General features: G+C 44.0%; 1 protein-coding gene across 3 annotated transcripts in view; it reads left to right on the forward strand.

Annotated features, from left to right (window-relative positions):
• Positions 1-10,508, forward strand: part of tp53bp2a (tumor protein p53 binding protein, 2a) — a 39,965-nt gene extending 29,457 nt beyond the window's left edge. For all 3 annotated transcript variants that reach the window (XM_080016694.1, XM_080016695.1, XM_080016696.1), the window contains 7 exons: positions 156-561; positions 3,028-3,878; positions 4,948-5,085; positions 5,707-5,840; positions 6,029-6,195; positions 8,443-8,642; positions 9,203-10,508. In XM_080016694.1, coding sequence (XP_079872820.1) covers positions 156-561; positions 3,028-3,878; positions 4,948-5,085; positions 5,707-5,840; positions 6,029-6,195; positions 8,443-8,642; positions 9,203-9,244 — 1,938 coding nt within the window. In that variant the 3' untranslated portion in view covers positions 9,245-10,508. The remainder of the gene's footprint in view (positions 1-155; positions 562-3,027; positions 3,879-4,947; positions 5,086-5,706; positions 5,841-6,028; positions 6,196-8,442; positions 8,643-9,202) is intronic.
• The last annotated feature ends 4,311 nt before the right edge of the window (positions 10,509-14,819 follow it).

Genomic DNA, 14,819 nt, shown 5'->3' on the forward strand with positions numbered 1-14,819 from the left:
AAGAAGAATTATTACAATAATACAAACAACAATACCACTATTTTGTAAAAAAAACATTTGTACACGTTGTGATCAGATCTAATTTTACTCATGTTTTGTGGATGACCCCAGGGTCTCTAACTGTCTGTTCTGATCTCCTATTCCAACTCCTCCAGGCTGCCAAGGCCCCCGTGAAGGTGCCCCCTCCGGTCCCCACGAAACCAAAAGGCCCTGCCGGAGCACCCTACTGCAAACCCGCCCTCAACACTGGTACCTTCCCTAAAGCCAAGCCCTCTGGCCAGCAGCCCCAGGCCGTCCAGGGCCGCGGGCCGCTGCCCCCCTCTCAGAGCCAGACGCTCCCCCTTCCCTCGAAGCAGGAAGCACCTCCCGCTGCCACGGTCAGGCCCTTCACGCCTGAGCTGCCGTCCTCTAAAGACTCCAGCCTGAGTAAGCCCCAGACCCTGGCTGCCAGCTCCATCTACTCCATGTACACCCAGCAGCCCGGCCCAGGAAAGCCCTTCCTGGTTGGCGTGCAGGGGGCTCTTAACAGGTCGCAGAGCCGTGGCAACGGATTTATCAGCGGTAAGAAGATCTTCTTTCTTGTTTCTGAACTCATGTTTGTGTATAATTTATGATGCTGTACCACTTACGTCAGGGGCTGGAGGTGGGGACAAGCAAGCCTGAGCAAAACATTGTGACGGCCATTTTTTTATTACCGCTTCAGCAGTACGGAATTAGTGGGCGTAAAATCTGGTCCGTCGAGCTCTCAAGTGGACAAATCAAGATGAAATATTGTAAAATATATTTATATACAATATATTTTATTAATTTGGAGCACACTTTTTTTTTCTTGGAATTATTAGAACGCATGACCTGCGAGCCCACTCTAACTCCTGCAGTCTGTGGAGCCCGTCGCTCCAGCAGCTCGCTCCAGCAGCTCGCTCCAGCAGTGGTGGCGTTGCCTGAGCTCCAGGCTCCGGACTGCCGGAATTCGAGCCCACTCCTCCCCTGGTTTTTAACCTTCACTACTAAATTGTCCTGGTTTTCACCACAATTAAAATAATAAAAATAATAATATTATACTTGTTTTCAGCGCTTACATAGACCATTATTATGTTCTGTCCCAGTCATTGCCTAATCCAATAAGAAAAAAAACAAAACGGTGCACCAGGAAACATAAGCCATAATAATAATTGTCCCCCATCCTGATGAAAAGACGTATGCAGACGTCTACAGTGACGTAATTACGTGGCTCTTGGACCCGTTTTTCTTGTGGAAAAGCAAATCGGTTCTTAAAAGATTTGTGAGTGGAGTGCCTGACAAGCCTCAGATGGTGCAATTAAATTCATTACGCCCAGCGGTGATGCTGCTATCTTTAAATAATGCATTGAAATGAAAAGCTTGCATTGTTCCACATTAATTAACACTCCTTTAGGGTGAGGTGTGAGCCGTGTCATGCACACATTCCTCCAGATTGAAGCCTCTGTCATGAGGAAACAGTGGAGTTGTCAAACTGCGTTCAAACGATGTCCAAATGTGCACACACTTTAATCCCATAACCAGTTTCCCTCCTATTCCCCCACTTCAGAAAGCTTTTCAGTTTGCTGAAAAGCAAATGGATCGGTAGAAGATGTGGAAGATGATTATCAGGGCCCTCGGCAGTATTTGGCAAACTTCACATTACATTACAGATTCACTTTTTTGCAGAAACATTGCTTAATGCTGCTTTAAAATAAATGCCTCTTGTTGAATATACACGTAGATCTATTTATATACCGCTGAACAGACAAGCTGTTCAATTTGCCCTTTCCCATGTACTGTTGTGGGCTACTGTAGATTCTGGAATAATTCCTACTCTTGAGTTACTCCATGCATATGCAACATGATGATGCTAATTTGCGCGTGCCGTTCTGATCTGTTCCCTCAATGGGAAATGCTTCGCTATGCCATCCTGTTGCACGTCTACAACACAGAAAACTGTTCACAGGCCGCTGAGCAGAAGAGCAGTAGGAAGGGCTGAGCCATCTGTTCAGCTTCCCTTCTCACACACAGCACATGCAATTCTCTGGCTCAGTTGTGGATATGAAATGGAGAAGACATTTTCTCCAGCCCTCAAGGGCTCCAGACTGCGACCATTTAGTCGTATTTTGCGACCATTTTTGGGGACAGTGCAACTCAATTTTATAACTAGGAGCACCAGTGTGACTTGCAAATATGTTTCTTTTTTTTAAAAACCATCATTCAGCACCATTCAACACCAATTTTCACCCCCATCTAGTGTTTCACATGATATATCATGTGAAACACTAGGAGGGAGTGAGAATTGGTCTGTGTGAGAGATGGAGAGCTAAAGCTTTCGCAGTGTCCACAATGACATTGACCGCTGTCTATTGATTTTAAATTTTTATTTATTTTTTACATTTTAAATGGGTTAAATATAATTTCATTGTAGAGCTGCGTGCATCTCTCTCACACACACACACACACACACACACACACACACACACACACACACACACAGGTATTGGTGCCATGACGCGCTGCCACTTTCCTCTCCTGTGCGACTCGAGCCAAACAGCAGCGACGCTCGTCAATGTCACATTATGGTCGCTTAGCCAATCAGATAAAAGGCGTGTTGTGAAAGTATTCACTATCGATAACGTCCGGTTCATGCAAACTGTCACTTATTTGTTAGTATTTGTTAACGTGAAAAGTATATGAAAAGTATTCAAGGACAAATGGGTTCATAAAAAAATCTCTAAAATAGCGCCGATCTTAATTAATTTGAAAAAATGTAATTAAATCGTATCAGAGTATAGTTTTTATCTATTTTTATACCCAGCCCTACTCTTAAATTATAAATTAAAAGGAGTACAAAGAAGAAATGACACAAATTTGTCATAATAATGACTGTTATAACAGATCCTTGTATGAGTTTCTTTACGTTCAGGCAACTTGTTTTCCAGAATTCCTCAGTGTTCTTATCTTCTTCTTATCTTAGTAAGTAAAGAAAAAGTAAAGCCAGTCTGTTTGCCTGTCTGTCCACAGTATACGGCAAACCAGTGATCCCCGGGGGTGGGTCCCAGCACCCAGAGAACCCCTACCTGGAGCGTCGCTCCCCAGCCCCAGAGTCTGAGGTGGATCATGGCGGGGTCCCCCTGGGGGGTCCCAGCCCGTCCGAGGGCCCTCAGCCGGAGACAGAGCGCATCCCTCGGCCTCTCAGCCCCACCAAGCTGCTCCCCTTCATCTCCAACCCGTACCGCCACCAGAGCGACGGAGACCTGGAGGCCCTGAGGAAGAAGCTCTACAACGCTCCGAGGCCCCTCAAGAAGCGCAGCTCCATCACAGAGCCTGAGGGACCTGCAGGGCCCAACATCCAGAAACTGCTCTACCAGAAAACCACACTGGCCGCCATGGAAACCACAGTGGTCACGCCCACCACGCCTACATTCCCTGGGGAAGCGGAGAGAGCGGCGGAGGGATCAGGGAGCTCAGTGGTTCTGGCACCGCTGAGCTGCCTGGAGATCAGCCACTCAGAGGGCAGAGAAACCCTGGAGGGAGGACAGGCTCCAGCAGAACATGCTCCCGGTCCCAATGTCCCCCTCCCGGCCCCCGCCGCCCCGGCCTTGGCCTTCACAGAGAACGAAGACATTACCCCTCCTCCTCCTCCGTCCCACCCGGCCCCCAGGCGAGACGATGCTCTGTTCCCTCCGCCGCCCCCCGCTCTCCTGGAGGAGCAGACGCCCAGTCTGCCCCCTCCGCCCCCAGAAGGCTTCTTGGAAGAGTTCCCCCCTTACCCTCCACCCCCATATCCCAGTGGAGCAGAGCAAGAGAGCTTGGGGGAGGACACCTTCAACATGAAGGCACCAGAGGTCACCGGAATGGTCACTCTGCCCCCGGTATGGAGCATTATGTTTAACCACTGAATGAGTATATTGGCTCCTATAGAGTGTCTGCAGGTCCTTTAAAAAGTCTTAAATTCGGTCAAAATTAAGTTCTTCTGCATCAGTCATTTCTGATGTTCTAAAACCCAAAGCCTACCACTGAACCTAATGAGCCTTTATACAACCTGCTACACTGACTGATTTATTATTTTCAGGGCATTAATTTGTCTCTTGCAGGCACGGCTCCAGTACTATGCCCTGACACCACCAGTAGAGATTAGACTTGTGTAACACATAACCTTTCTGCTTATTTAACTGCGTCGGGGATCATGGCCTGTTTTGGTAGCCAAGGTTCCAGGCTACAGAGCCTCTTTTGTTGATTAAATGTTGGTCAACAGCGATGACCTGTTCTGATGTTATGTAATAAACTAATCCCCACTAAGTGCTGCTATTGTTTCGTTAAAAAAAATAATAATAATTGAGTCTGTTGAGCTTTTACTAATCGGATACACCTCTACGCCCAGTTTCTAGCATGCTCAACTTTATCTGCTTTCTGTGTTAAAATAAACACAAATCTAAAAGAAATGTGGAAACACGCCCCCCCCTCTCTCTCTGGACCATGAGGCAGTTAAATTTTGAAGTGGCAGGTCTCGAGAAGGGTTTGACTAATGAGAGGTCCTTGTTCTGGCCCATATTTGTCCTTTGTGGTCCAGGCCACTTAAATCCCCTTAAACTCATTGAATTGAGACTGATTTAAGATGTTTTTTTTTTTTTTTTTTTTTTTTTTTTTTTCTTAAACCACTCGACTATACGGGAGCCAAACTTAATCGGCTCATGTTTTGGTGAAATCGAATATTTTCATATAGTCTGCAGCACTAAGTGGGATTAGAACAGTATTGAGGGGTGGAGAAACTAGACCTGATCTTCTGTGTTGGGACCAGAGTGAACCTCACTCCACCACACAGGCATGGAGGAATCTGCTGTTTTTTTCAAATTTTATTTTATTTTTATTTTTTATTTTTTAAATCGCTGAGGAAAACAATTATTTTGCTTAGCTGCTGTTTGTTTATTTATTTTATTTTAGGGCAAGCGGACCAACCTGCGCAAGACTGGTTCGGAGCGTATTGACCACAGCATGAGGGTGAAATTCAACCCGCTAGCTCTGCTTCTGGACTCCTCTCTGGAGGGAGAGTTTGACCTAGTCCAGAGGATCATCTATGAGGTGAGACACAGAATTGAAGACTCTGTTTAGACTCCGTTTATTATCTGTAATGGCAGGGATGCACCAAAAGACATTCAAAAGTGTGTGTGTGTGTATGTGTATGTGTATGTGTATGTGTATGTGTATGTGTATGTGTGTATGTGTGTATGTGTGTGTGTGTGTGATAATGTGGGAGGACTCTTGAAAATAAAGGGATTTATTTTAAACATACATGTTGGGCTTGGTTAAAAAAAATCTTTACTCTAATACAATTCTATTTTTTCAATTTCTCAATCAATTACAGCATTGTAATAACAATAATTCCGAAGTTATGCCACCAGTATTCGTCACAAATGAATTTAATTTCTGTATTAGACTAAACTGAATTTTTTGCATGAAATATTTTTGTGATGCTCGTCAGAGGAACTGAAAGGTGGAAGAAATTGTCATTATGTATCAAATGTCAATATATCTTATTGAATCGACTCCTGACTCTTTGTATTGAAATGGAGTCGTGAGATACTGCCCAAACCCCACCCCTACGTATTATCTTTCGTATAAGAACCAATATTGGTCTATAGTGGGAGGGGAAAAAACACCCGAGGATGTATTAAATCAAAGGGTTTTACATTGTTCCGCCAGGTGGAGGATCCCAGCCAGCCCAACGACGAAGGCATCACCGCTCTGCACAACGCCGTCTGCGCCGGTCACACGGAGATCGTCAAGTTCCTGGTTCAGTTCGGAGTCAATGTCAACGCTGCCGACAGCGACGGCTGGTAGGTTCCCGCCTCTCAATCGGCCTTTTGTCGCCATGGCGATGATGAACCTACAGTACAGTGACGGGGCAGCAAATGGTCCCAGCTGCACAAAGAATGGATTCTCTCTGTCCAGCCGCAGCAACAATGCATCTTTCAATTCAGTCTTCCCTCACCCTCCTCCGCCCTTCTCTCCCCCTCTCCACCAGGACGCCGCTCCACTGCGCCGCCTCCTGCAACAACGTGCAGGTTTGCAAGTTCCTGGTGGAATCTGGGGCAGCGGTGTTCGCCATGACCTACAGCGACATGCAGACAGCGGCTGACAAGTGTGAGGAGATGGAGGAGGGCTACACCCAGTGCTCCCAGTTCCTCTACGGTCAGTCTGAGGCTATTGAAACGCTTTGGACATGTGCATGTGTTGGAAGTGAAATGTGGATCCTTTGTTTTTGTTTTGTTTTTATGATTTTTCTTTTTTCTTTTTGTCTTTTTTTTCCTTCTTCATCGGTGGTATCGACTCATTTATTTAATGAGTTCAAAGTTCAAAGTGTTTTATTTGTCAAGTGTACAGTACAACACAAGGTCATTCGGTACAATGAAATTCTTGGGGCATGACAGGCAACAACTCCGTAGCGGACATAAAAAGATAAAATAACAAGGCAAATATAAGGAGGAAATATTATTATTATTTTTAATAAAATAATAGTCGAATTAAAAAAAAAAGTGTGTGTGTGTGTGTGTGTGTGTGTGTGTGTGTGTGTGTGTGTGTATATAAAAAGTTATACCTATGAGAATCAGGCAATTTTTAATTTAGCTGATTTATTAAATCTAACTTGCATCATGGTTAAATATTCAAGGGGGGTCAAATTTAACTGTTTATTGAAATTAATTTGAAATTCATAGTTTGTTTTTTTTATCACTAAATATTCTCTTTTATAAATATCAATAAGTCAGCAGCACTTAAGTAACAGAGTACAGTGTGAGATATTGTGCTTAAATTTCAACCTCTCCTGGGGGGAGGAAAAAAAAAAAAAGTAATTTAAGACTGTGCATTAATGCTTTGGCTTATTACATGCTTGCACTGTTCAATTACTACCGATCGAGATTTATTTGCATTCTCATTCATTCATAAACAAACTGCACCTTCTCCGATGTGTTCCTGAACTCAGAGTGAGTTTTTGGTACGACATTGAGAAACGTCATTATCATTTAAAGAACGGACGCGCCCACTCTTGGTAACAAATGATAAAAGGAAAGGTTTTGCAATGTTTTTGCTCCCACGTCTTTTGACAGACGCCTCATGAATAGAGGACAAACCTCTACACAACATTTGAAAGCCTAAAAGGCTGTAGAAAGAAAGAGAAAACCTTTTTAATGCCCGGGTGGGGATTTCGGGTTCTGTTTATCTCGATTGCAGATTGACATCAATGACAGACTATTTGTTTTATACTTTATTTTTTATATATCCGTCAGAAAAAGAATGCAGGCATTGAAACGGTGTAAGTGCGGTTTACTGTGTTTTGAAACCGACCCCACGGCTCTGAATCGATCAAGGAGGGAGGGAGGGAGGGAGAGAGGGGGCAGAGGGAGAGAGTGGAGAGGCTTTCTCTCTCGCTTTCTCCACTCCGCTCAGAGCTCTTTTGGAGTTATCGATTATTTGTAGTGTTCATTGTGTAAAAGTGTTCTTGTATTGAATAATTGATGTTTTCCCTCTCTGGAAGTGTGTTGTCTGAATAAACTACGGCCACAGAAAGGGAATGTGAAGACTTAAGCGGGCCCCACTTCCCCGCTATACACTATATGCAAATCTAATGTATTGTGATTCTAAATATAGCAATATACTGTAGAATATAAAGTCATAGAGAAACGTTTAGATGTATTTCTTTTCCTTAGTTTCCTACTCTTGTGGAAAATGAAAAACGTAAACCGACTCAGAGAACTGTTGTTTCTGAGCCAGTGTTTCTGCGCACTGCCCGGGTTCCTGACTCCCCGTGCCGGTTTTCTTGTGTTTTTATTTTAGGTCTGTTTATTTTTGTTTGTTTCCAACATGAAACAACAATTTTGAACACAACCGAGTTAAGGGACTGTCCTGTTTCGTCCCCTTCCCAAAATAACCTGTGTGTCCTCAATGTCCGGTGCCGCGCCACACAAGTCTCCGCGTTGCTTTCCATTGCTATGGGACTAGAAAAAGTAGATGTTTTTTGTAAATACTTGTAAATAATAAATCCTGCACTTCTGTAATGGAGACCGCATTTGCCAATATCAATTTTAGTGTCAATATCTCACTAAAACAATTTTTTCGAATTCAACTCTTCAAATATTTCAGACCTCATCACGTGATATGTTCTTATCATTAATGCAGACTTAATACAATGCAAACATTTAATGCAAACATTGTGTATCAATATTTCATTGTCTTAATTTTCCTGATGCCACCCCAAAATATGATAACTGATAGGGGAGTTTGGTAATGGGATATAGTTAGACGTTGTCATGGCTGCATTACAGTCAAGTAATGCAATTTTCCCCAAAATCATGTTGGACGTTGTACCTGAGTCACTACCCAGTCCCGTCCTCCAGTGTTTGTACTGAATACAGCGTGCTTGTGTGTTGTGCCCGTGTGCAGGCGTGCAGGAGAAGATGGGCATCATGAACCGGGGCGTGGTCTACGGCCTGTGGGACTACGGCAGCGAGAACCCGGACGAGCTGACGTTCCGTGAGGGAGACTGTATGACGGTGGTCCGCAGGGAGGACGAGGACGAGGTCGAGTGGTGGTGGGCACGCACGGCCGACACCGAGGGTTACATCCCCCGAAACCTCCTGGGGGTGAGCTGCTGCCAAACAGCCTTTTCTGGCCTGTCCTTTACTCGGGAACATGTGTTGTCAGTCATGAATTGTGTTCCTTGGGATCATCTGTGTTGGGTGGATTACACGAGAAGTTCCAGAATTCCATTCCAAACTGCAATTTATTTTTAATTTTTTCCTCAACATCCCGGTTTACCTTTCGTCTTCACTCTATGATGGTCAAATTCTTATAGCCCAGGTTTGTTGAAAATGTTGAGTTCTCAAATTCACCAGGGCTAACTTTCACTTATGCGTGCCCGATCTTTGCATTCTTGCCAGGAAAGGCGGACCCTGCCCCCAGTAATGGAGATGGCATATAGAGGAGCACATGCAAAGCACAAATATACTTATTTCTTGAAAAGTGCCACCTAAATAAACAATCAAATATGATCATTTTTAACAAAATAGTCTTAGCTTAATTTTTTTTAATTTTTTATTTAAAGAGATTACAACTTAAAATGTCATTTATTTCAAAGTATTATTATTTTTTTCAATCTTTTAGTGTTGTTTCTTACTAATGCGTCTTTCTGTTTTCCTCACAGCTGTACCCCAGGATAAAGCCCAGACAGAGAACCCTGGCGTAGTCACCAACTCATCCAGGGAAAACGATCTGCTGTGTTCGTGGAAACTCTTTAAACCAACATACTGTTCACCTACACACTCTCTCACACACACTCTCTCACACACACACACACACGCACGCACGCACGCACGCACGCACGCACGCACGCACACAGACACATGCAGAGGCGCTGGCTTTAACAAACTAGCAAAGAAAAAGCCAACAATCAAATGAAGGATGGAGGACAGACCAAACTACATGAAGGATCTCCAATGAACTATGAACTACAAATGTTAAACCCTTTACCACGGATGGGCCTGTATTCTCAAACTGTCCGGCTCAACCTGCACTTTTTTTATCTCTGCGGGAGAGGATTTCCATTTGCTTGATTGCTTATTTTTCCGCACCACTCTGTTAAGACACTAATGGCATTATTTTACTCTTTTTTTTTTTTAATTTTTTATTTTTATTTTGTCATAATCCATTTATAGCGACCGAAACGCCATATATTTAAGTGGCCGAAATTCACATGTTGGGATGTAAATGGAACGAGCAGTATTTTAATGCTGGAAAGTGATTTACACTACTACTTTAAAGCCTGTCACATCTTCCCCATTGCGCATTATTTCCCAGTCTGACACGGCTGAGGCTTGACCTGTTTGATGTGGTGGCCGACATTTACTATTACTGTGTGCTTTTTAAATGCTTAGTTCCTGTGACCGTGACCATGACCATCTCTTTTCAGTCACGATGCCTCAGCATAACTGCAGCCGATGAGCAAAGCTTGAGCTCTTTCAGCAAATTGAAAAATTTTTTTTTTTTTTTTTTTTTTTTTTAACAGACTGGCAATGTGGTCGAGATGCCATAGCGGCAACGTCCAAATGTTTTATTGTTGTATTAAAATGGAAAACAAATTACACAGTCAAGATACAGGTTTTTGAAAATCAAAAGTTGAATAGAAACCTGTCGGAAAAAAGGAAATGTGTGATTTAATGACTTTATTGCAGCGGTTCCAGAAAGAGAAGATGAGCTGAGGAGGCCATTGCCATCCTGTGTCTTTTAGGTGTAAGATCACACAGAGCAACGTGGTTCGTAAGACTGTTTGGTGCAACCTGTCATCGAGTCATTCATGTTTTTCAATCTCTACTTAAAGCATATCACTGTCAACGCAGATGTATTTATTTTTGTTACCTTTTACTATTTTTTTTCTTATTCTTTTTGTGTTAAAACAGCATTATAACCACACATGTAGGATTTTCAGATATTTACAATAAAATAACTTTGTACTAAGAGTACAGTCTATTTGCGTGGTTTCCCATTTTGAAAGTGTTCTCCCAGTTATTAAAGTCTTTAAATACCAGTTGAACCCTGATACCGATAACAATATATTTTTAGGAAAGTGCCTTGGAATCTAAATTGCATTGGAATTTGTTGGAGAGGGTTAAATGGGTTTCTTTGGGGCTACTTTATAAGCAGGTCATGGTTAATTCAGAATGTCGTAAGTAAATAGATGAGAGGATATCGCCTTTCTCAAATAAAACTCATTTTAACAATGGAGAAGGTCTCAAGGGAAACAGAACGACCAGAAGTTCTCTTAACGTCAGCTTGGATTAAAACAAAGTCTGTTAGAGTATAAATAATGCATAGCATGAGGATGACTGCAGCTTTTAGAAGTGCATTTCAAATTTTTCTACTTTATCAAGAGAGTAGTTGCTGTCTAGGCCGGCAGTATTCATACAAAAAATAAACAAGTCAGTTGTACAGTTGTTACCCAAACAAACCATGATGATCCATGATGCCGCTGGTTGCAGTGGCGGGAGAAGTTAAAAAAAAAAGTAATTTTAAGTAATTTCCCCCTGGGATTATTAAAGTATTTCTGATTCTGATTCTGAAAAGGGATTGTTAATGAAATCCCCGACTCAGCATTCTAAAGGTAGTTGGTTCTGTTTGATGGACTTGGTTCATTGCCACAAGACACACCCAAACAAAGTGTGAGTTAATATGTTGAATAAACATTTCTAAACTGTGCAAACTACTTCAAATAAAAAGTCTTCAAGGCAGAAACATTTTTGAAAGTACCACTGCAAGATGGAAAATGTAAATTGGCCTGCACACAAAAACACATGCACCATATTGTTTTATGTGTGTAAATTGTGATCAAATGAGCTTCTAACGGCATTCTTGGTTTCTAATGTCTGAAGTATACTCTAAAAAGATGAACAGTTAAGATAGGACTTCTTTACAAAATCAGGTATTCCTAAAATGGGGTCCGCACCCCCTAAGAATTGCAGTGGTTTGAAGTCCAATTATTTTGTATATTGTTTTTCTTCTTATTATTATCATCATAGAATTAGATCCTGAATCTCAGTGTAAATATATTTTGTGCGAAAGACAAACAGACAAAAATCTCACAATAAAAATCACTGACAAGTGCAGTTGAGGAAATATACCCATAAAGAAATTGCATATAAACAAGATATAATAAATATTTTTTTCCATATGGAATTTTTAAAACATTAACAGTATAAACTGTACAATATATGTTTAAAATAGAAAAAAAAAAAAATCATATAAATATACTGAATATTTTTCTCTGTCGCCACAGGGCAGTTTGCTGCGTAGTTCCCATAATAAACAGTAGGTGTCAGCGAGACTTCTCCTAATAATGCAATGGGGTGGTTCACGGTGCACTTTGCGAATATCACCCACAACAACAGGCTTGAGCGTCTCCGACACAGAACGCGCAGGAGTCCTCGGGGAGACACCGGGTGCCGCTCGGTACAGCGGGTTAAAAGGCCTCGCCCGCGGGGCTCCGCGAGGTTTGCCGGCGAAAAGTGAGCGTCGTCCGTGAGGGGAGAACCACCTGTGACGGGGATGATCCCGAGGGACCGGCGGCTGTCCGGGTCCGCGGTGTGGACCGGCTGAGCACACGCTCCACGTCCGCTTGGGAACGTGCGCGTAAAGAGCGCAAAGTCCACTGGGATCGTGGCGTGACCGGTGGACTTCCCCACCCGACAGCAGTGCCGTCCCACACCTTGCCCGATCTAGGTAAGACGCACAAAAGAACATTACGGTGATGTATTGTCTGCGTATATTTTTTTCCCACCAGTTTTTTTCCTAAAGGTTTATAATAAGTAAATACCATGTGACATATACACGAGGCTGTAACTGCGCTCGTAAATGCATAAATGATTTACTTGAATGTCTGCCCGATTGTAAACCGACTGAATGGCTTCATTAAATGAACATAATGCTTCAGTGGCATTGGTATTTAGTCTAAAACGCGGGTTCCCAAACTGTGGTCCGCGGCCCCTTATAGGGCTCCTGGCAGGAGATGCAGGGGGTCCGCAGCAAAAATCTTATGTTATAATAATATTAATAATGTTGAATTTATTTCCCCCCCCCCTACATATTCTCATTCAGAATCTAATTCGAAGAGTGAAGTCAGAATTACCCTTTTTTTCCCCCCCTCAGAATTGGGGTTGGTATATGGCCATAAAAAAAAAAAGGGTTTAGGAACCTCTGGTCTACAATATGGTCTGTGAGGTATGTGACATTGTGTGTTATTATCTTAACAATACTTGAAATGTTGACACAGCCCTTTGCGAAGCTCAGATATGCAGCGATGTGTCTCGGAATTAGTATCTCAGAAATGCATTATAATGAAGAATAGGCATCTCTGAGTCACCAAATCCCTAAAGGTGCCCTGGTGTTTCATATAACAGGGTGCTGGGATTATACAGGAGGTTGGCGCGGACGGCTGCACGGTTAAGATGTACGATTCATATTAAACTCTGTCGAGCGAGATGCCAGTTTGGCATCAGTGATTAAGAAAATCAACTGTTGTCCGCCGTCGATGGCAGAGCCGCTGTTGACGTTTCTTACTCACAGAAAGGCCGTGGATTGGCTTTGTCTGATCGAATCACTTTCGATCAGATTAGTCCTTTGGATAGCAAATCAAATGCTCCATTGAAAAGGAGATAGTATTTGGTACCGTCTTGAGCAGCTGACCATTCATCGCTTGTCCTCGCCATGTTTCGTTGATAAGAATCAGAATGGCCGCGTTGTGTGTGGTCAATTGAGGGGAGAAAAAAAACAAAAAACAGTGTTGGGTTGACAGCCATTTTGCTGTGTGCTCTAAATGGGTTTTGGGAGGTGATATAAAAACAAAGTGAATATCTGAGCGGAACAGTTAGAGTTCAGCACCGAGTCAACTTACTTTTGTCTGTGTGGAACAAGGGCTTCACAAAGGCGTCAGTCTTCCTATTGAAGCGCAGTTCAATGGCTTGGACTGTCCGACCTTTTTGCCATCTATCTCTCTTTTTCTCCCTCTCACACACAGCACACACATGCACGTACAGTACATTCAAATGCATATTAAGACCAATAAAAGTGCGCGCACACATTCACGCGTGTGTGCACAAGAAGCGCTGCTGAGCTCACTCTAAATGGGACAAGACAGGCCTGTGATGTCTGGGTTCTAATGAGCGACGGGTGGAGGTGCTTGTGGTGCTGGGAAGCCGTTATTTGGGCTGTCGGAGCCAGCAGGGAGGTTCTCCACTGTGTCCCGTACATTTAAGACCGTAGATAAGGTGAAGTGTCCCGATTAATATCAATTTCTAAGAATAAAAGTCAGGGGTTTCTCAGAGCTGGCATTGGGAAAATAGCCGAGAGAGGTCAGAAAGGTCCACGGGTGCATCAAACTGTCATTTCTGCGGCGTCCTCCCAGTTTGACTTTGGACACACCGCATGTCTTTCTGGGAACATCCGACGTTTCCCCTTCTTTTGACCGGTGACACACGTGCACGGCGGCAGATTTGAGAATTTCAAAGCCAGGCCCGTCGGGAACGAGTCCAGGGACGAGAGGACGACGTTGAATTAACCGCGCTCGGCGATAAGCGCTTCCTGTCTGACGATCCCCGTTCCCGCGCCGGCGTGCGGGAGCGGGGATAAATGACTCGCCGAGCGCCGTGACGAGACCCGGAAGGCGCCCCGGCAAACCTCCGCGGCGCTCCCGGGGGCGCCCTTGAAGGGGCAGCGAGCTCGGCATCGTCGTTTCCCCGCTGAACCCGGACGACGCCTGCCGTGCATCTCGAGTGCAAATTTGTGATATCTAAGTTGATATACAGGTCTCAAAGTCCTGATTCCAAAAAAGACGATTCAATCCACCAATTTGTAATGATCACGTCACCAAACCGTGCCAGTACTTGAGTCTCAGTGGCCCTCGGGGCCGCTGGGGCACTTTGGGGCCGTTAAATATCTGGTCCAACATCATGGAGATCAATCTCATGACTTTTTTTTCCCCTCCTTACGAGGCAAATTCTTTCACCGCTTTTTTTTGTCACCCCTGCCCGCCCAGTCCAGCGTAGAGCATTTCGGAAGCGCGGCGTCGCGCGGCGAGAGGATGAGAGAAGGTGGATCGCGAGCGAGCCCCCGTCTCCATGGTAGCGGTTGATGTTGTGTTCTGTTGCTGTTCTGTGCGGCAGATCCGCCGTCGTCTCCCTCAGGAGCTGTTCCCACGGTGCCGTCCGTCTCGTATCTACACCTGTATGCCTGGCATGGGGGCGTCCTTTTTTTTGCCGGGGGGCGGGGGTAAT

Source organism: Zeus faber (assembly GCF_960531495.2).
Source record: "Zeus faber genome assembly, chromosome: 16".
Taxonomy (NCBI): domain Eukaryota; kingdom Metazoa; phylum Chordata; class Actinopteri; order Zeiformes; family Zeidae; genus Zeus; species Zeus faber.